Source organism: Canis lupus, chromosome 31 (genome assembly GCF_003254725.2).
Source record: "Canis lupus dingo isolate Sandy chromosome 31, ASM325472v2, whole genome shotgun sequence".
Lineage (NCBI taxonomy): Eukaryota > Metazoa > Chordata > Mammalia > Carnivora > Canidae > Canis > Canis lupus.
This window is the reverse complement of record NC_064273.1, coordinates 31871849-31893734: the sequence shown is the minus strand read 5'-3', so window position 1 is coordinate 31893734 and position 21886 is coordinate 31871849. Positions and strand designations below refer to the sequence as shown.

At 36.9% G+C, this 21886-nt stretch overlaps 2 protein-coding genes across 12 annotated transcripts in view; one reads left to right on the top strand and one right to left on the bottom strand.

Moving 5' to 3' along the window:
- Window positions 1-21886, top strand: part of LOC112661900 (phosphatidylinositol glycan anchor biosynthesis class P) — a 79276-nt gene that overhangs the window by 14480 nt on the left and 42910 nt on the right. The window lies entirely within an intron of this gene.
- The window catches only part of TTC3 (tetratricopeptide repeat domain 3), a 117044-nt gene that overhangs the window by 61605 nt on the left and 33553 nt on the right, over window positions 1-21886 (bottom strand). For 8 of the 11 annotated variants that reach the window (XM_025449999.3, XM_025450003.3, XM_025450001.3 and 5 more), the window contains 8 exons: window positions 14453-14615; window positions 13465-13510; window positions 12521-12641; window positions 10852-10915; window positions 7863-7923; window positions 6081-6165; window positions 2054-2188; window positions 1318-1398 (listed from right to left, as the gene is read on the bottom strand). In XM_025449999.3, the coding sequence (XP_025305784.1) occupies window positions 1318-1398; window positions 2054-2188; window positions 6081-6165; window positions 7863-7923; window positions 10852-10915; window positions 12521-12641; window positions 13465-13510; window positions 14453-14615 (756 nt within the window). The remainder of the gene's footprint in view (window positions 1-1317; window positions 1399-2053; window positions 2189-6080; window positions 6166-7862; window positions 7924-10851; window positions 10916-12520; window positions 12642-13464; window positions 13511-14452; window positions 14616-21886) is intronic. The other 3 variants (XM_035709371.2, XM_035709369.2, XM_035709372.2) reach the window with 1 other exon arrangement.

Sequence of the window (21886 nt, the reverse complement as noted above, 5' to 3'; positions counted from 1 at the left end):
AGTAGAACCTAGCAGATGACTGGATCCTTATTAGGTAACAGTTATGGTTACATCTTCATTTCCTCAAGGACACTTGAGCCCTAGTTGGCAGAAAGGATATATCATACCTGAGGTAATTCTAGAGCAATTTTAACTTTTATTAAAAACTAAAAGAAAACCATAGAAAGCAAAGTACAGCTGACTCTTGAACAATGCAGGGGTCATGCAACTAAAAATACAGGTATAACTTTTGATTTTCCAAAAACTTTACTACTAATAACCTACTTGACTGGAAGCCTTATCAATAACAGAGTGGATTAACACATATTTTATATGTGTATTATATACTGTATCCTTATAGTAAAGCAAGAGAAAAGAAAATCACAAAGAGAAAATACATTCACAGTACTGTACTATGTTTTTTTTAAAAAAAATCCATGTATAAGTAGTAAGTGGACCCATGCAATCAAACTCGTATTGTTCAAGGGTCAACTGTATAATACTGTGCAGTGCAGAAAAGCTCACTTTCCAGGAGAGCCCAAAGAATCATGAGTAATGGAAACCATGTGTGCTCACACCTATACACAGATTGTGGTTGTGGGAAGCCTGCACTCCAGAAGATAATAAAATACCAAAATACTTATCACCCAGAACTAACAGATCTTAACACAAAGTTGAAGTCTCCTTTCTTATCTCCCCAGGCCCATTCCTTCCATCACTAAACACAACCATTATCTTAAACTTGATGTTGGGCTAGCCTATGTTTTTTGTCACCTTTACAAGAGGCAGAGATAAGGGATGCCTGGGTGACTCAGTGGTTGAGCATCTGCCTCCGGCTCAGGTCGTGATCAAATGTCGCATTGGGCTCCCACAGGGACCCTGTTTCTCCCTCTGCCTATGTCTCTACCTCTCTCTGTGTGTCTCATGAATAAATAAATAAATCTTAAAAAAAAAGAGGCAGAGATAGTTATAAACAATATATGCTATTGTTCCATACGTTTTCCAAATTGTACATAGTGTTATCACAACGTCTATTATGTTCTGCAACTTGTCTTTTTCACTCAACCTATTTTCTTAAATCTATGATGCTACAATAGGCCTTTTACTTTTTATACAAGTAAAAAGATTCCTACTGCTCATCTGACACACCTTTTTTCCAATAGGATCACAAACTACATTTTCTTTTCAATAAAAACACCACAAATTAAACAGGTACTTCAGAAGAAATTATCAAGAAAATACAAAAAAGAATTAAGCCAAAGTGGCAAAATTTTTTTATGTATCTTCTAAAATTAATGGCACATTTTAACGATTTATTATCTTTCTTACAAATCTTACCTCAGGCTGTCCTATTCCAAGGAGAGAAATAGCAAGTCCGTAGACTACTAAGACATAGTTAATCATGGCCAGGTTCAATTGCTGTCAATAAAAATGGTCCAGTTAAAAATGTGAACATAATTTTGCCCAATTTACATCATATCAACTTGTTAGCCACAACAGGAGAAAAAAAAATGTAATGAAATCTCTCTAATCACTATGACTGAAACAAAGGCCAAACAGAATTAGAAAATATATTTTGCAAAGCTACAGTTATAATGAAATCATGTATTTAAAACACAGAAACATTGTCTCAGTTCCTTGAAGGTGTGGTTCACAGCAGATCAGAGTAACTGAGTCATATTCTTTTCATTTTAAGTAGGTACTAGTGATGGATTAAGACATTTGCTCTCTTACAATCTAGCATAAATTATATATCTATCTAATTCTTTCTGGATGAAAAGATGGAACTAACGCAAGTCCAAAACCTTGATTCAGTACTTTTGTAGGAGAAGCTAGGTATTCTAATGAACACCAAGTAGAGAAGGAGAGTCTAAACCTGGGTAATATACTAAGTGAAACCATAAAGGCTGAATCCGACAGAGAGAGCATTACAGCTTCTCACAACCTGGAGCAGATACAGCCAATCTGAGGTAGGACTAAGGTATGTTCATACAATGAAGTTAAAGCCTTGGTTCTCTTCTACATTCACCTGAAATGTATATGCACTGATAAACAAGCTGCAAGGCAATTTTACCTTTATTTTTTGAGGATCTAAACCATTGAGCAATTCTGTGAAGGCCTGTGCAGCACTGCGGCAACGCTGCTCCAACAAAGCCGTGTAACCATCCTGGATTAAGCTTCTCAGCATTTTCATTATATTAGCAAAATCCTGCAAAAAAAAAAAAAAAATTGTATTAAGTAATCCAGAGCTGTATGTGTTTAGCCTAAAACTTAAGATGCCAAAGTTCATCATAGGGCAGTTATATTTTATAACTGATTATAAAATATGTCAATAAATATCCAAAGCTGCTTTTTTGCATTATACTCCTTTCTCTACATGGCACCTTTTTTTTTTTTTTAAACTTTATTTATTTATCCATGAGAGAGAGCGAGAGAGGGAGGCAGAGACACAGGCAGAGGGAGAAGCAGGCTCCATGCAGGGAGCCTGACGTGGGACTCGATCCCGGTCTCCAGGATCACACCCTGGGCCGAATGCGGTGCCAAACCGCTGAGCCACCCGGGCTGCCCATACATGGCATCTTTATAGTGAAAATCGAAAGGTACTGCTTCACCATCTTATTTCCAACACTCCTGCTGCTACTCATAACAAGAAAGGGTAGTTCATTTTACACTACATGGTTCTAAGCCTTGCTCACTTTTCATTGAACAGACAGCATTTAGAAGTTTTAACAGCACAGAAAACACCGGCCACCACTGAAATAACTATCTGGCTGACTAGATTTAGACAAGTAAGAAAAAGCAATCAATTTACTGATCACTATCAGATTTTAACATCTGCCCTTGTGCTCTGGAACAAACCTTAATTCTCAGCAAGAAATGCGTATTTTAATCTTTGGCTCTACTTCTGCACAACATGTACTTGAACACAATAAAAGTATCAGGAGAGATACTATCAGGTTAAATGCAAAGGGAAAAGCATAAAAAATAAAAAACAAAATCAGGGACACTTGGGTGGCTCAGTGGTTGAGTGTCTGCTTTTGGCTCAGGTCACAATCCTGGGGTCCTAGGATCAAGTCCCGCATCAGGCTCCCCCAGAGGGAGCCTGCTTCTCTTTCTGCCTAGGTCTCTGCCTCTTTCTCTGTGTGTCTCTTGTGAATAAACAAATACAATCTTAAAAAAATCTCCAACTGTCAGAAATTCTAAAGATGCTTTTATGCAATGGATTAGAAATATGTTTTCAGGGCAGCCGGGGTGGCTCAGCAGTTTACTGCCACCTTCAGCCCAGGGCCTGATCCTGGACACCCGGGATCGAGTCCCACGTCAGGCTCCCTGCATGGACCCTGCTTCTCCCTCTGCCTGTGTCTCTGCCTCTCTCTCTCTCTCTCTGTGTGACTATCATAAATAAATTTAAAAAAAAAATTAAAAAAAAGAAATATGTTTTCATAAACTGCTTGAAACATGCTTCATTCCTACAGTCCTCTGTAAGATTGTCATATGTACCTAAATAGATGAATTTTAAAATGACCTCCATATTAAAATAAGTATTGTAGTCTAGGTTAATATACATTTTTTTTGGAGTTAAATTTAAATCCAATATTCTACTTTAGAAGAAAGAAAATTGTATTTACATAAAGGATGAGTTTTTCAAAGCAGACTATGAATCATGTTTACCCAAAAAAGACAATCTTTCACTTAGTACTACATAGTCTACAAATGTTCAATGACTAGAACAGAGATCAGTGTTGGTTCTGTAGATTCTGGATTTCATCAAGGTTTCTATTTCTTCTTGAATCAGTTTTTAGAAGTTGGGTTTTTCTAGGAATTCATCCATTTCATCTTTTCACATTTTGAAATTTCTTGGTATATCATTCATAATAGTATTTTGATGTATTTGTAATATTCAAGAATCTTCAGAAATGCATCCTTGTTCACTCTTGAAATTGTTTTATGTCTTCTTTCTTAATCAGTTACAACACCAGCATATAAATTTTATTTATAATGGCAAAGAATCAACTGTTAGCTCTGTGGATTCTTTCTTTTAGGTTTGTTTCTAGTTCATCATTTTCCAGTTTGATCTTTATTATTTCCTTCCTTCTACTTTCTTTGGGTTTATTTGCTATTTTTCTTTTTTTCTAGTTCCTAGGATAAATACTTCATTAATTTAAAAGGTTTTGTTCTTTTACCTCACATATTTAGCTTGATAAACTTCCTTCAAAGTAATCTTTTAGCTGTATCCATTGCATTTTTTAGAAGACTTTTTCTCTTAGTTTTAGGTTTACAACAAAATTGAAAAGGAGGTACAGAAATATCCATATACCCATTGCCTCCTTCCATGCAAACCCCACTATATCACTCCTCAGAACAGTATATGTAACTTTTTATTGAAGTACATTAACATACTATGTTATACTAATTCTAGGTATACAACTTAGTGATTAGACACTGCTGAACACTATACATTGCTCACCACAGTAAGTGTAGTTACCATCTGTCACCATCCAGAGTTATTGCAGTGTTAATGACTGTACTCTCTATGCTGTACTTTTCACCCCATGGTTATTTATTTCATAACTGGAAGTCTTCTCAATCCCTGTCACATATTTCACCGATTCTCTCATCCTCTGCCATCTGGCAAACACCAGTGTGTTCTCTATATTTGAGACTTTGTGTGTTCATTTTTGTTTTGTTTTTCAAATTTCACGTATTAGTAAAATCAGATGGTATTTGTCTTTCTCTAAGTTATTTCACCTAGTGAAATACTCCCTAGGTCCATCCATGTTGTCAAGAATGGCAATATTTTATTCGTTTTATGGCTAAGTAATACTCCAATGTGTATGTGTGTGTGTACACATTTTCTTTAACCCAGAATAGTATATTTCTTACCAAAGATCAACTACATGCACACATCCCAATCACTCAAAGTCTATAGTTTACCACAGGATACATTCTTGGTGTTGTACTTCTACGGCTTTGGATAAATGTTCAAGGACATATACCTGCCATTATAATATTATACATAGAATTTTCGCTGCCCTAAAAATCCTCTGTGCTTTGCCTAGTAATCTTTTTCCCCTTAGTGTATACTTTTTAATGACTTCCTAAATACTACAGAATTTTATATACAAAGTTATTTGATTACTCTTAAATCTTTCAAATCAAAGAATAAAGTTTGCTCTTTAACAGTTTTAAGGTAGGTATAATAAAACTGCGAGTGCTCAAACTTTTTAAAATAATTTAAATCTTCTTAAAATGCTTTTCTATTTTCGTTAGTATTTATTTTTAATAAACCTATACACCCAACATGGGGCGTGAACTCACAATTTGGAGATCAAGAGTCACAGGCTCTACCAAGTGAGTCAGCCAGGCACGCCTTAAAGTATATATCTTAAAAGTTAAAACTCTGGAAAGCAAAGAATCTCAAATTTTTAAATCTCCGGGAAGCAAACAATTCTGCAGTGTCAACCATTAGTTAAATTTCTGGTTAAACTGATTATCAAGTTAAAATTTATTCTCATGAATAAATAAAATCTTAAAAAAAATTTAAATTAGTGATAGTTTGGTTTCTTAGCAGTCATATATAAGATATGTCCATAACTTAAACTACAAAAAATAAATCTTAGAGATGTACATGATTAGCATTCATATGAAAAATGTTTTGTTCAAAGACTGCTTTTTTCATTAGGAATAAAGCCTTTTCAGGTCATGGTCTCTGGGTCCTGGGATTGAGCCCCACATGGGCTCCCTGCTCAGCGGGGATTCTGCTTCTCTTTCTCTCTCTCCTTTTTTTTTTTTTTTAAGATTTTATTTATTTATTCATGACAGACACAGAGAAAGAGAGAGAGAAAGGCAGAGACACAGGCAGAGAGAGAAGCAGGCTCCATGCAGGGAGCCTGACGTGGGACTCGATTCTGGGGCTCCAAGATCACGCCCTGGGCTGAAGGCAGGCGCTAAACAGCTGAGCCACTGGGGCTGCCCTGCTTCTCTCTCTCTATCCCTCCCCATCACTCATTTTTTCTCTCTCTCTCTCTCTCTCAAATCAAATCTTTGGAGAAAATAAAAAAGAAAGAAAGAAAGAAAAAGAAATAAGCCTTTTCCTTTACCTGATGTGCAGCTCTGGAAGATTTAGAGAATTGTTTTTCCAAAATGTTCTTCAAATCTACTGGTAAACTCCCTTGTGAACTAGAACTAATAGAGAAAAATGTTTTGAGTTATCTTAAAATAGTTTTGCTTATATAAAGATAAGAATATATTTACAGAAGGCCATTTTTTTAAAAACTGTAGTTGACATACAATGTTACATTAGTTTCAAGCATACAATGCAATACTATACATTATACAAAGTTCACTATAATAAGTGTAGTCACCATGACCTGTCACCATACATTTTTACAGTATTTTTTACTACATTCCCTGTGCTGCAGGTGAAGGTCATTTTAAACACTGAATAAATGGAGTCACAAGTTCCTCCTTTGAAGTATTACCAAAAAGTCAATTCTCCTCAAATTAATCTCTTAATACAATGAAATCGCAATAAAATCTCTGTAAAATTAGAGATGGAGGGAGACCAGAATTATGAAGATAATATAGAAGAAAACTTAAAGAAAAATAGGAAATTGGGAAGATTTACGCTGATCAAGTTATTCCACATATGGTCATCAATAACACAGCCTTGAAACAAGAAATGTGCTCATTAAACACTGCAAGGATGCTCCATCTCTTAATGAAAATCTAATAATAAGATAGAACTGTTTCTGAAAGTCTGACTCCCAATGCTGGTGAGGATAATAAGCAAGATTCAGGAATTCTATGTGGTGTTTGCTGACACCAAATAGTTGCCATTTTCCACATCAATTCTCAATTTGAAAACAGAATCAAAACATCAGAAAAATAAATTTATCTTTAGCAGAACAGTTCAGAATTATAACTATGCATGACCCTGTATGTTTTTGGTCTCCTTTGAGGGTTAAGTAGGGAGAAGGGGAAGACTTAGGATTTTCCTTCTGAATAATAGAACAATATAGTACCTATGCCCCTGCTTTAAATTTAATTTTCCTAGCAGCATCATTTTTTTTTTTAAATGAGGCTTAACTATTTCGCTTAGTGCTTTGCTATTCAAGCCCTTCTTGAAGCACCTACCAAGGAATCAGCCTTACACGAAGAAGAGAAAGCTGACAGCTGGTGTAACTATGGCAGAAATGATTTTGCAGGGCCTCCAGAGTCACTTTTCTTGACCTCATGATTTTCTGTATCCATTTTAAGATTTATAATCTCACTTTGCAATCCATATATGTCTTTGTAGGCAATGGGGGGCATTAATTATAAAGATAGGTGGCAAGAGTTCCTACTGTTAATTTGCAGGGGGAAAGGGATATTTGATAGAACTTTTAAGTGGTTGCTTCATTAATGAACACGTTCCTTTAAGGAGAACTACTTTCTTAAAAGGGCCCCTAAAAACACACAAACCCATGCCTGTATGTGCAGAGTAAGCACCAGATGGCCAAGAACTTGTTAATGGAGAATTCCTAAAGGAAGCCTCTAGAGAAGCAACTGTGGGAGAGGTGAAGTAAGTAAATAGGGAGAAGACATAATTCTCACTTTATACTTCTCTGAATATTTTTTTCTTCTCATGAGCATGTATTTTGTGATTTTTAAGAATTAACGCTGATAGATCTCGTATTCTATGCCTTTCAGATATTGGCTAACATTCAGATTTAATAATCCTTTGGCTAAAACTGACACACTCCACAAGATACACCCTTGATATGTGAAAGGGATTTTAGTACTCATTATATAGCTACTACTTAAAAGATCCTTTGTTTTTCCCCTTTTACTTTTTTCTTAAGAGGAGGCTATGGGGGGAGGGGCAAAAATAAAAAACATACCTGAACTTCTCCAATTCATTGTTTCGAGATTTTTGTTTTCCTTTGTATTTTGGAGTCTGACCTGTGAATACAAAGTATTTGTTCCTGAAACCTGTTCATAAAAATCAACAAGCCTGAAAGCAAATTAATTGAAAATATGTAAATTGGAATAAGCAGCAAAGGAAACATTTTATGTAACTACAAACAGGTAAAAAAAAAAACAGCTAAGATGACACAGATCTATGTATACTATAAAATTGTGAATGTAAATTACAATATTATTTAGATAGGTCATAGTTCCTATTTTCAGGTAGTCTATAATCAGATGGGGAAAAAAAGACAGTCACCAGTAATTACACAACAACCACCTTTAGGAAAAAGAGAAGATAGCATGCTGTTACTAACATATTAATTCCATAGTAACTGCTCTTATAAACTCACTGAGGTGGAAATCATTAAATTTGAGTGGCCAGGAAAAGTATTAGTGGGGATGCAGCATGTGTATTTAGCTTTAAGAAACAAGTAGAACTTGGGGCACCTGGTGGCTCAGTTGGCTAAGTATCTGATTTTGGCTCAGGTCATGACCTCAGAGTCCTGGGACAGAGCCCACAGCAGCTCTATGCTCAGCGGGGAGTCAGCTTGTGTCTCCCCCCGCCCTACTCCTCCCCCTGCTTGTGCTTGCTCTCTAATAAATAAATAAATACAATCTTAAAAAACGAAACAAACCCAAGAATGACATTCACTTTAAGAAACTCTAAGTAAACCTGTGTGATCTGGTGAGCTGGGTAAGAAGAGAAGGTTGGAAAAGGGCGGCAAAGGCCAGCTGAGGGGAGTGCTCGGAGGTCCTTTGCTTCTGATACTCCAGCTTTATGAGCCTAGCATTGGTCCCATGGGCAAGAGTTGGGGGAAACATGCACAAAGTTGAGTAGAAGGGAGCACAGGAATAGGGACAGGGTGTTTTTGATGGAAACTTTGGGGAGAGACAGCAGAGGCAAGTCAGAACCAATGTATTAAGAAGAGAATCAGAACCAAGCTGGTGGATGGCCTTAGAAAACAAAAGTGGCTTCTGGAAAGGCAAAAGAGTTTTAATTTGATTCCTGCAGTTTGATTTTGGGCAAAACTGTAGCTTTAACCCTGGGACCTCAATTTCTTTAACTGAATACAAATGCTGAAATGTGGGTGGTATTTATTTACTTAAATGTGCTATCCAATACTAACAGCCTAAGAAACATCAATAAATTATTTTTTTAAGATTTTATTTATTCATGAGACACAGAGAGAGAGAGAGAGAGAGACAGAGACAGAGACACAGGCAGAGAGAGCAAGCTCCCTGCAGGGAGCCCAATATGGGATTTGATCCCAGACCCTGGGGATCACGACCTGAGCCAAAGGCAGACACTCAACCACTGAGCCACTCATGTGCCCTGAAATATTAATAAATTAAAAGGTGTTTTCCAAAAGAAAAGTTTTATCTTCAAAGATATTTTCATGTGCTATTAGACTTACATCAGGTAAGACAATCACCTGAGTCTCCCTCTTTACAGTTTTCCAACATGCTAGCCAAATGGGAATGGCTAGGGGTAAATAGCTGGAAATGTGGCCCTGGAGCCTAAGAAAAGACAGAACTGAGGAAAGCAAAAGACAGAAATGGTTGCCAGAAACAGAAACACTGAAAAGAAAACAAAAGAGCCAACAAACAAGAAAAAGGAAAAGAGAGCGAGATGATCACTAACCAGGTCAGCAATCTCACCAAAATAAACCTGGGATGAGCACATGGAAGACTTAGACAAAATACTTGTATCTAACAGCAACCTTGAGTCATCAAGAAAATCCATATTTTTCTTAAACTCTGTTTTAAAAGCCAGGGAAGCATATAATCCACTTTAGGATGATTTTCAACAAAATCTGGCCATGTAAAGGGAGACTGAGAAATAAATGGAGCATGAATTTTTGCTTCTCTGGACCCTTAATTTCCCAATGATGCCAAGTAAACAAAGTCCCACTGTGTGTCTGTGTATTTACTAGATGCAGAAATAAACATATGCACTAAGCACATACAAGTTAAACTGGTATCAGCCTAAAGCATTTTCAACATCACCCCCAACAGGGTGAAAGTTAGTTCTTAACAGATGAAAAAAAAAAATCTAACTTTTTAAATATATAAAGCACAGGGATCCCTGGGTGGTGCAGCGGTTTAGCGCCTGCCTTTGGCCCAGGGCGCAATCCTGGAGACCCGGGATCGAATCCTACGTCGGGCTCCCGGTGCATGGAGCCTGCTTCTCCCTCTGCCTATGTCTCTGCCTCTCTCTCTCTCTCTGTATGACTATCATAAATAAATAAAAATTAAAAAAAAATATATATATATATAAAGCACAAATGTACGTACAGGACATAAATGGATAAACAGTATTTGTGGTAGGAGGGCAAACAGGAAAAAAATATGTCTAAAAAGCCACCTGGGACATGGACAGGGTCAACTAATGAAATTAAAGCTGAAAAATACTGGCCTTGGGCACCTGGGTGGCTCACTTGATTGAGCATCTGCTTCAGCTCAGGTCATGATCCCTGGGACCTGGGATCAAGCCCCGAGTCAGGCTCCCTGCTCAGCAAGGAGTCTGCTTCTCCCTCTCCCTCTGCAGATCCCCCTACTTGAGCTCTCTCTCTCTCTCTAGTGCTCCCTCTCTTTCTCACTCTCTCTCAGATAAATAAAATCTTTAAAAATTAAAAAAAAAACAAAAACAAAACACTGGCCTCATGGAAATTAGGTAGCAGATCAAAGAGTTTCATCCTCCCTTTCTACATTTATTTGAATTTCTGAAATTAAATGTATTAAATAATATGAAAAGACCGAGCACTGATTTCAAATAAGTATTCAATGTTTTCTTAACATAGAAGCATTATAAAGTAAAAGAGCAACAGCAGATGTACGTGAGGTTCGTGCAAACATTGGGGCTGGAGTTTTAAGAACGCTACCTTAATTCAGCAACAACTTACTAAGGAAAAAACTTACCTGATGGTGGTAGAAATTCAGGATGACAGTCACAATCATCTACCTTCAAAGCTTCATCTACCACCTATCCATGAAAACAAAATTCATGAGATTTTCAAAAAATAAAGCCATAAAGCACTCAATTGCTAAATAATAAAACAGAATGGAACAGAATTTACCCAACAGCCTAAAATCAACAGATAATTAGGCCTAAGTGAGGGAACAAACAAAATGATATCTAGTGATAATATGACAAATTCTCTAATGATAATTCTACTTCCAACACCTGGCATGATGCCTGACAGATTATTTAATAAGTGTACTGAATAAATACTATTGCATCCTTCCCTGTATGCTCCTCTCTCTAACTGAATACAGCCTCCGAGATTTTCATTACTAACAATAAAAGGACTACACAGTGAGTTGGAAAAGCTCCTTTAAATGCCTACCAGCCACATACTCCAAAATATCATTTCCTTTTCTCTTAGAAAACCCTGGAGAGAAATATTAACGTGGACTTGGTGATATGTGCTGAGCTTTTAGTATACAACTGTCAGAGGAAAACTCCAATTGAGGATATCTAGGATATCAATTAGAGTCAGGATAGAAGGCCTAGAGGTGCCTCAAAAACCAAGAGGCCTGGGTGCTGGTAAGCACAGTAGGGAGTCAAGGCTGGGGACCACTGCTGGGAAGAGCAACAGGAGGCTACACAAATGCCACACAAATGCCTCAGGCAGAGATGGGGAAGGCGTGCCCCCAGGACCAATATAACACAAGTCCTGTGGGCGAGCTCATGCAGTGCCAGGCAGCCGAGTAGACTACAAAAAAAAGGGAGGAAAAGAAAAATTGGAAGCACTGTAAGAAGAAAAATCGGAAGCACTGTAAGAAGGTCTGGTGACATGGCCACCAGACCTCACTGTCACTCATTCCCCAGGGGCTGTTTGAGAGACATGTAAAGCAGGAAAGGCATACAAAGAGAACTACCCAAGTGGTAAAATGATATTTAGAAGAACACATTTTGAAAACACACCAATGTGATTTCAAAAGAAACTCTGTGACAGGGCAGCCCCGGTAGTGCAGCGGTTTAGTGCCGCCTGCAGCCCAGGGTGTGATCCTGGAGACCCGGGATCGAGTCCCACATCAGGCTCCTTGCATGGAGCCTGCTTCTCCCTCTACCTGTGTCTCTGCCCCCCACCCCCCCCCCCGTGTTTCTCATGAATAAATAAATAAATAATTCTTAAAAAAAAAAAAAGAAATTCTGTGACACTGAAATATTTTCCTCATGTAGACGAAGGACATAGTGGAATATTTATTAAAAAGAATCATTCTCAAAAAAAAAAAAAAGAAAAAAAGAAAAGAAAAAGAATCATTCTTGGGACACCTGGGTGGCTCAGTGGTTGAGTATCTCCCTTCAGCCTGGACTTGATCCCGGAGTTGTAGGATCGAGTCCCACATCGGGCTCCCTGCACAGAGCCTGCTTCTCCCTCTGCCTGTGTCTCTGCCTGTCTCTCGTGAATAAATAAAATCTTTAAGAAGAAAAAAAAGAATCATTCTCTTTGCTTTCATTGGAAAAAGGAATTCATATCATCAAAATATTTAATTTCCATTATTACTGGAATACTATTGTAAAAACATGAGACTATCTATAGTTGAAGAAATCATTTTAATTTTCGTTTTTTACTGAACCTACCTTTAGATTCTGATTACCACCGTTTGCCATTTCGCGGTTAGTTTTTCTGGAATCTTTTTCAGTTTCCACAAAGTTAAGTGAAGTACTAAATGCAGGTGCTGATAAACTAGGTATGTAGGCCCTGAATAGGAAATAAAAGAAATAATTTATTTCTGCTCATTAGCATGCATTTTTAAAAGTTATCCTTCAAATAAACAAGTTCCAGCAAATATTGCCTTTTTTCCTTGGAAGAAGGGTAATACTTAAAAGAATCTACCTCTGACATTGGGTTTTATATACAAATATTACTTTAAATTTCATAGTAAAAACTCAAAATAGATTAAGAACAGTTCAATAATATATTCTGGTTTCTAATATTAAAATAAGTAAGTCTTCTGGTTTTAAATTTAACAGCTTCAGTATCTTAGGCATCTAACATATGTGGAGGAAAAAAACATCTATTTTAATTGCCAAGTAATAAATACAGAACCCTGGCTGCTATTTGTTTTCTTGTGAGCATACTTGAATCTGTCTGTTGTCTATTTCTAACAGAAAGCGTCCTAGTCTTAGAAAAGAACCAAGAGGCTGGATGTACATGTTTTCAGGACAGGAGCTTAGAGTTAAAGGTACAGACTGTGTTCTGTTCTCTGCTGTCATGACCCTCAATTGAAAAAGTACTCCCATCCAAGCATAATGACATCCAATTAACACTTCACCCATATTTTCCCAGAGGTTTAGGCTACTGATCTCCCATAAATACACATGCAAATGGCTCAGTAAAACAGTCCACAAAATAAATCTGACATTCACAGGTCACCTGATCTTAGACACAAACCCTTCTTCCTTCTCTCCTCAACTTTACTGTGGTTGCTATGAGCCACAAAGCATCAGATACAGTAATTCTGAAATTTATAGGGCAGAGCCATCCCAAGTAACAGCTACTGATCTGATTGGTATTGACTCACCTGCTTTCATAAAAGGCTTTAATTGGATTTCTAGTTGGTGTTCGACCTATAAAAACCAATCACACACATACATAGTAATCAGTGGATTGGCAATACATACTTTGAAGAGATTTTCAAATATCCTTTAAGTTGACAGTAAGAACATCAAATTTACAGAACTGAAAAATAAACCTAAATAATTCTTATTTCCAGATGTTTTTAGTTTTCAGGATAGCTTCAGCAAAATGTTACATAGCCTTATTTGACATCCCATTACATTGATCATTGACTACATGCAGCAGTATATAAATCCAAATCAGAGATGGTACCTGTCTTCAAGGAGCTCACAATCTTATTTATAATCATGTTATGTTGGATGATAACAGCTCAGCTTCCTAAGACACTAAATACCCAAAGCAGAAAAAATAGGAAAGACCTATAAACTGAAAGCATAGAGTAAGGGAATTTCAGGCATTGGAGAAAGCAAAATCACTTAAGAAAGAAAACAAGTGAATGAAAATCTAGAATTCCTAGCCCGAACAGCTGATTTCTGATATATGTGTCTGTACCCACATACAGATGTATATAAGCGTATGTGTTCAGCATGCTACAGAATGAACCACACACTTGGTGCAAAAACATCAAACGACTCTACTGAAGGGTCTTTAGAAATGACTAAAATGGAGGAAAAAACTTTAAACAATTTTGTTTCAAAAGGCTTCATTTTCTTCAAAATCTCAAGGCATATTTTTCTATAGAAGAATAATCATTTGTTATGTTTCAAATAAAAATACAAATAATTTATAATTACCTAGTGGAATATAACACTAATGTACGTACTTCCACACAAACAGAAATGGAAAACTTCAGTGACTTGACCAAGATAATGTAACAAAATAAGCACAAATCACCTGAGAGTTGACTTATGATCCTCCATTAATCCAAGAAACACACCTTCAAGAGTTTTAAAGGGAATTCAACTGTAACCAAAGAATCTTAGGTGAAATACCTTGCAGGTCTTCTATTTGTTTTTGTAACTTTACATGCTGCTGAATTAGATCCTTGATTCCCTCAGGGTCATTTTTACAGAGTTTTTGAGCTTTTATGTTTGCTTGCAGGGCCCAGTCATATTCCCCCAGCATAGAAAGAGCAGCACAATAACGATAATGACCCTGTTCCAAAAGATAAATTTAATTTTTTCTCAAAAATATGCTTAAGTTAAAGAAAATAGATAAGGAAAAATATTTTGCTTGAAAACTGATTACTCAAAATGTTAGATTAGGATCCTACCAATAAAAAAATTTTTTAAATGTTAATACCTCTCAGGAAATAAAATTACCTAAATGAACTAAAAGTGAAATTATCAAAGTATTTATAATAATTTTAACTAGAAATCAGTATTTTTGCTTATGAGATTTTTGTACCCCAAAGAAAATAATTCAACCTTTATTACAGTTTACTAGTAAAGAACAAAATATATTACTTTGTGCCAAATAAAATACAAAAAACACTCATTATAAATAACTTTATTTTTTTCAAAAATATTTTAAGGTAGTAATAGTCTCTAAGTCATCACATTCCCTACATTTTCGAAATTAAACAAATTTTAGAGCTGGAAGGAACAATCAGCTTATAAGTGGTTTTTCGGACCCCCGAAGAGCATGATCACAAATAAGGGGTGCATCTAGGTTAGATCTTCCATTCAGCTTGTTCTTAATCAACTTTTAATTATTCCATCTCTAAGTGTTGTGCTTGGTTTTAAGAAAAGATCGGAAAATCACTCATTTACTCAATTCCAATTATCAGGGCTTTTGGTTTTGTTTGCTACAGAACCACATAGTCCTGTCTGGCCTGATTTATGCATTTTGGGAAATCTCTATCTCAAGGATGAATATTTTAATCTAGAAAGCTAATATAACCAAACCTGAGACTAACTCAACCACCTCTTCTAGCTACTCACAAACTGAACTTCCATTGAAGGCAAAGTATCTCCACTTGAGAACTGACTTACCGTGAGAGACGCTAGAAATTGGCCTACTGTCACACTTACTCAGAGGCAAACCAAAGAATACTGACCTTAGGACTTTGAGTCCAGAGTTTCTTCCTCTTTACTACAGATTTAACAAAGGACATTCTCACTCTATGAGAAACTACTGAGTCAGAAATAAGTGACCCCTTTAGGAAAGATGAGCTTTTCACTAAAAAAAAAGGCCAGAATCAACCACAGGGACCTTTGTTTATGCAGGTTCCATCCATATATAATCCTGTTCTGTGTACCAACCCAATCTGTAAATTCTGAAGCACTTTTTTAGCCAGACTATTTAGGCTCAGATCAAAGATTCCAATTCAGATTGCATTTGCTTAAACTTCGCTTTTCCTCAAAAGGCATATGAAGACAGATTTCTCAGATATGCTATAAGACTAACATCCTATCCTCCAGGAATATTCCAACTTCAAAATTTAGGTAACTACATAAAAAAAATAAGTCACAGCATAAAAAATATGATAGATTATAAACCATACCTGCTAAATTTGTAGAAAATATTTTTTTCTTTTCCTCATCCCCACCTCCTAATCTCCCATCTTCCTCATCTTTTGCTGGATTCCCTAAACTCTGTAAAACGTAGTATAGGGTCTACTGGTTGAGAAAGGAGTTTATTCAGATCTCACTGCTAAAGTTATCTGAATGAAGCTTAAATTAAAGGCATCTCAGAGTTTCCTGAACTCAAAACAATACAGTTTTGCTTTTCTTTGACACTACCTCATTCTATCACATATATAGAAATTTCCTGTTGTTATGTGCCTAGCATCCTCTCCTTTTGGGTGCCACAATGTCCCTACACCCCACAGTAATGGCAGGACTGGGACTAGTGCTCCATCCCAAAAATTAAGGGAGAGAAGTATATGACCCAGGAGACTGATCAATCGAAATGCACCATTTTCCAGGTCATAGGATCCGTCTATTCGTGGGTACATGGATCAGGATCAGTCTGAGGCATCCCTTAGTTGTAATATATAGGTACTAAAAGATTAGGTTCGGGGATCCCTGGGTGGCTCAGCGGTTTAGCGCCTGCCTTTGGCCCAGGGCGCAATCCTGGAGTCCTGGGATCAAGTCCCACGTCGGGCTCCCGGAATGGAGCCTGCTTCTCCCTCCTCCTGTGTCTCTGCCTCTCTTTCTCTCTATCATAAATAAATAAATAAATCTTAAAATAATAAAATAAAATAAAATAAAATAAAATAAAATAAAATAAAATAAAATAAAATAAAATAAATAAAATAAAATAAAATAAATAAAATAAAATAAAATATTAGGTTCCTTTGCCACTAGAATTAAATTATTAAGGATATGAGTTTGGGGCTCCTACTACATGGTAAAAGTCTTTTAAAAAATGAAGCCAAGAGGGATCCCTGGGTGGCGCAGTGGTTTGGCGCCTGCCTTTGGCCCGGGGCGCGATCCTGGAGACCCGGGATCGAATCCCACATCGGGCTCCCAGCATGGAGCCTGCTTCTCCCTCTGCCTGTGTCTCTGCCTCTCTCTTTGTGACTATCATGAATAAATAAATAAAATCTTTAAAAAAAAAAAAAAAAATTGAAGCCAAGAGAGCCTACACTATGATTACCACTTCTGGTAAAGATGGAATTAACAGGGATTTGGATTTACACTCTTGCCTAAAACAAACAAACAAGGACAAAATATATGAAACAAAGGTTGGCAAGAAACTGAATATCAGGCAACAAAAGAAAGTGACCCCCAAGAGATGAGAAACACATAAAACAAAAGCCCTATGATTGATTGGTCCAGCTTACTGAATGGAATTTCTAAATTTCTAATTTCTAATGGAATTTCTATAGCACAGGGAGAAGGAACCCAGGCATGGACTGCAATTTCAGTTCAGGAGACAGCGACAGGAGTCCAGGAGAGCCAAGGTAGTGCAAGTTCACAGCACAAAGGGAGAGAGAGGAGGCTGCTCCACAGAGAACTCCAGAGATCCTCACATGGTGCCCCCACATTAAGTCTTGAGATGAGTACTAATCAGTACATACATGTGGGACAACTACCCAAAACTCAAACCAGGGAAAGAACCACTAGAAAGGCTAATAAGGAAACAACAGTCAGCATTCCCACAGGGCCAGGAACAATTCTTGTTTCCACCAGCCAGAGTGGAAAACATCATAATTCATGGAATAACAGGCAGAGTATTCAGAAGCATTTTGCTTCAGTTATAGATAAAAAGATAGCCCTTGACCAAATACCACTATGTTCCCAATCTATCAAAGCTTAAAACAGGACTCCAAAGAATTACACTGTTTCCAAGTAACTTTACTGCATCCCAAAATGAAGCTCAAAAATATTTACAGATACACAAAAATATCAGTAAAAACAATGTCTTGCATCCAAAAAAATATCATTAGGTATGCAAAGAAGGAAAATGTGATCTATAAGGAAGAAACAATCGAAGAGTCAGAAATGACACATATGATAGAATTGGTAGACAAGAACATTAGAACAATTATAAACATATTCCATTACATGCAAGAAACTAAAAGAAAGACTGAATGTATCTGAATGTATCAAGATGTGAAATACATAAGGAATACTCAAACTGAAATTCTAAAGATGGAAGTTTCATCATTTAAGATGAAAAATACATTGGAAGAAAATTGGGGCAGATTAGACATTGCAGAAGGAAAAAAAAAATCAGTGAACTCAATACAGCAATAGAACCCACCTAACAAGAAACACAGAATTAAAAGGGATAAAGGAGACTGAAAACAAAGCTAACAAAAAACCAAAACTGAGAAATGGGGAAAAAAATGTGTATAGATTCAGATCCAGTCATGCCTACAGGTAATGCCTAGACTTTTCAATTATGTGAACCAACTACTTAGGCCAAATCTGAGTTAGGTTTTGTCACTCACAAACAAGAGTCTTAATATACCCCTCAATATTAAAAAGTTCTTGTGGACATCTGTGAGGCTACTAGTTTATATGCTATATAACAATATCAGAAGGCAATGCAAAAAGAAATGTCAACAAATGTCTACTGATAATACCAGAAAAATTGCCACTCTTTGGTATACAATGACACACTCTCTTGAGCCTGAAAGCACGTGTAGGGCAGCTGGCATTGTATCAGTCTTCTCTATCTGGAAAGAAGGAAGAACAATGGCCCACCTTCACAGAAATCTAAAGAGAACCTTCTTATACAGCTTTATATCATAGAGGAGAGACTCAACAGACGTAGACTCATAGTTCATCTAAAGTAGAAGTACAGAATGCACCTTGCACAGTTCACCTTTGCTTTGGAAGCTTAAGCCACCTTTTAATGAGCACTTCTTTCCAGTAAAATAAAATGAAAAAAAAAAAATGACCTAGATATAGTAACCAAATGTTTTTAATACGTACTAGGATTTGTGTTTTGCATCTACACAAATATTTCTACAATCATCACAAAACATTCCTATTTAAATAAAGTGAATGAACCCACATAAATATAGTCAACAGATCTTTGACAAAGATAACAAAGGCAATACAATGAAGTAAAGACAGCCTTTTCAACAGTGACACTGGAGCATCTATATTAAAAAAAAAAAAATGCATCTAGACCTTACATCCTTCACAAAAATTAACGTAAAAGGAATCATAGAACTAAATGTAAAAATGCAAAAAAAAGGTAATGACTTTAAAGACACAATACCAAAGGCAAGTACCATGAAAGAAATAACTGATAAGCTGGACTTTTTTATAAAAGATTTTATTTATTTATTCATAAGAGATACATGGGGGGGGGGGCAAAGACACAGGCAGAGGGAGAAGCAGGCTCCATGAAGGGAGCCTGATGCAGGACTCAATCCTGGGACCCCAGGATCACACCCTGGGCTGAAGGCAGGTGCTAAACCACTGAACCACTCAGGGATCCCCATAAGTTGGACTTTAATTAAATTAAAAACTGCTCTCTGAAAGTTGCTGTCAAGAAAATGAGAAGATAAGCCACAATCCAGAGAAAATATTTATCAAAGACTAATCTGTTAAGGTCTATTATGCAAAATACACAAAAACTCTTAAAAATTCAACAATAATGGGGATCCCTGGGTGGCTCAGAGGTTTGGCGCCTGCCTTTGGCCCAGGGACTCAATCAGGTTCCCTGCATGGAGCCTACTTCTCCCTCTGCCTGTGTCTCTGCTTCTCTCTCTCTCATGAATAAATGAATACAATCTTTAAAAAAAAAAAAAAATCCAACAAGAAAACAACCCATATAAAAACGAGTCAAAGATCTTAACAGACACCTCATCAAGAAAGGTATATAGTGGCAAATGAGCATATGAAAAGCTGCTCCACATCATATGTCATTAGGAAAATGCAAATTAAAGCAAGATACTACCATATACCTATTAGGAAGGCCAAAATTCAGGACACTGACAATACCAAATGCCAAGAAGGATATGGAGTAGCAGGAACTTTCACTTGTGGCTAATGGGAATGCAAAATGGTACAGTCACTTTGGAAAACAGTTTGGCATTTCCTTAAAAAACTAAACATATTCTTGTCATATGACCCAGCAATCATACTCCTTGGTAATTACCAAAGGAGTTGAAAACATGTCTACATAAAAACCTGCACATAGGTATTTATATCAGCTTTGTTCATAATGGCCAAAACTCAAAAGCAACAAACATGTCCTTCAGTAGGTGAATTGATAAATCAACTGGTGGTGCATCTAAACAATGTAGTATTTATTATTCAGCACTAAAATGAAATCACTATCATGTCATGAAAAGACACAGCAGAAACTTAAATGCATATTATTAAAGGAAAGAGAAGGCTACCTGAGAAGGCTACATACTCTATGACATGCTGGAAAAGGTAAAACTAATGGAAACAGAAGATCAGTGGTTGCCAGGGGTTTGGACAGGCAAATCAGAGAATTTGAGGGACAGTGAAAATACTGTTTAAATCATGATAGGTAAATGTCATGATCCATTTGTCTAAACTCACATCATATATAACACTTAGGGGGACATCTGGGTGGCTCAGCGGTTGAGCATCTGCCTTCGGCTCAGGGCATGATCCTGGGATCTGGGATTGAGTCCCACAGCGGGCTCCCTGCGGGGAGCCTGCTTCTCCCCCTGCCTGTGTTTTCTGCCCCTCCCTCTGTGTTTCTCATGAATAAATAAATAAATCTTAAGATATATGTATATAAAACACTTAGGAAGTGAATCCTAAGATAAACTACGGACTTTGGGTGATTACAATGTAGGTATAAATTATAAACCTGTGTATGTTTATCAATTTTCAAATTCTACCACTCAGCTGGGGTATACTGATAATGGGGGAGGCTATGCATGTGTAGGCTTACCTTCCTTTTAATTTTGCTATGAACCTAAACTTGCTCTAAAAATGGTTTTTTAGAGAGTAAAAATTTGGGGTACCTAGGTGTCTCAGTCAGTTAGGGATCTGCCTTTGGCTTGGGCCATGATCAAGTCCCATCAGGTCCCACACTCAGCAGTCTGCTTCTCCCTCTCCCTCTCCCCCTCCCCCCTGCTCATGTGCTCTTGCTGTGTCTCATGCTCTCTCAAATAAATAAAATCTTTAAAAAAATGAAAATTTTCCGTTTGATAAATTAAACCAGAAATAAATATTCTACATGAAGTCCTCAATGTAATTCAGCATGTTTCAGTACTCTTTTTTCTAAATTGACAATAGACTAAAATACCAAATGGTAACTCTAGAAGACTAACTTCAGGGTCTGGGTTTCGGTATTAAGAATTCTATCATCCAGGATGCCCAGGTGGCTCAGTGGTTGAGCGTCTGCCTTTGGCTCAGGTCGTGATCCCGGGGTCCTGGAATCGAGTCCCACATCAGGCTCCCTGCAGGGAGCCTGCTTCTCCCTCTGCCTATGTCTCTGCTTCTCTGTCTCTCTCATGAATAAATAAATAAAATCTTTAAAAAAATTTTATCATCCATAGAATAAGTATTTTAGAGTACACGCCAAATGTCAGGGTCAGTGATCAACAAAGATTCTGTATCAAGTACAAAGATGACTCATAGTAAAAATAGCAACAAATTATTCACTCTCAAACAGAAGCATATCCAGTGCTGGATAGTCAATCCAGTTTTGTCTTTTATTTGTAAAAGTGCCTTTACCTTTCTGGGCCTAATCTCTTCATCTGTAAAATAAAGCATTTAAAAAGACTCCAAAATTTAGATGCAGGAGTCTACCTGGGGCATTTCACAATCCCTAGGCCCCAATACACATTTTGGCCACATGAATCATTATCTGGGGGACTCTAAAATTCTATGACTAATATTCATTCTAATTTAAAAACAAATGATGTAAAGTCATGAATGAAGTCTGAAACATGTATCTTTCTGTGTCTTATCTAAAGCTTTACTTTAAAAAAAATTTTTTTGTGATTTAGGAATATATACAGTGATTAGTAT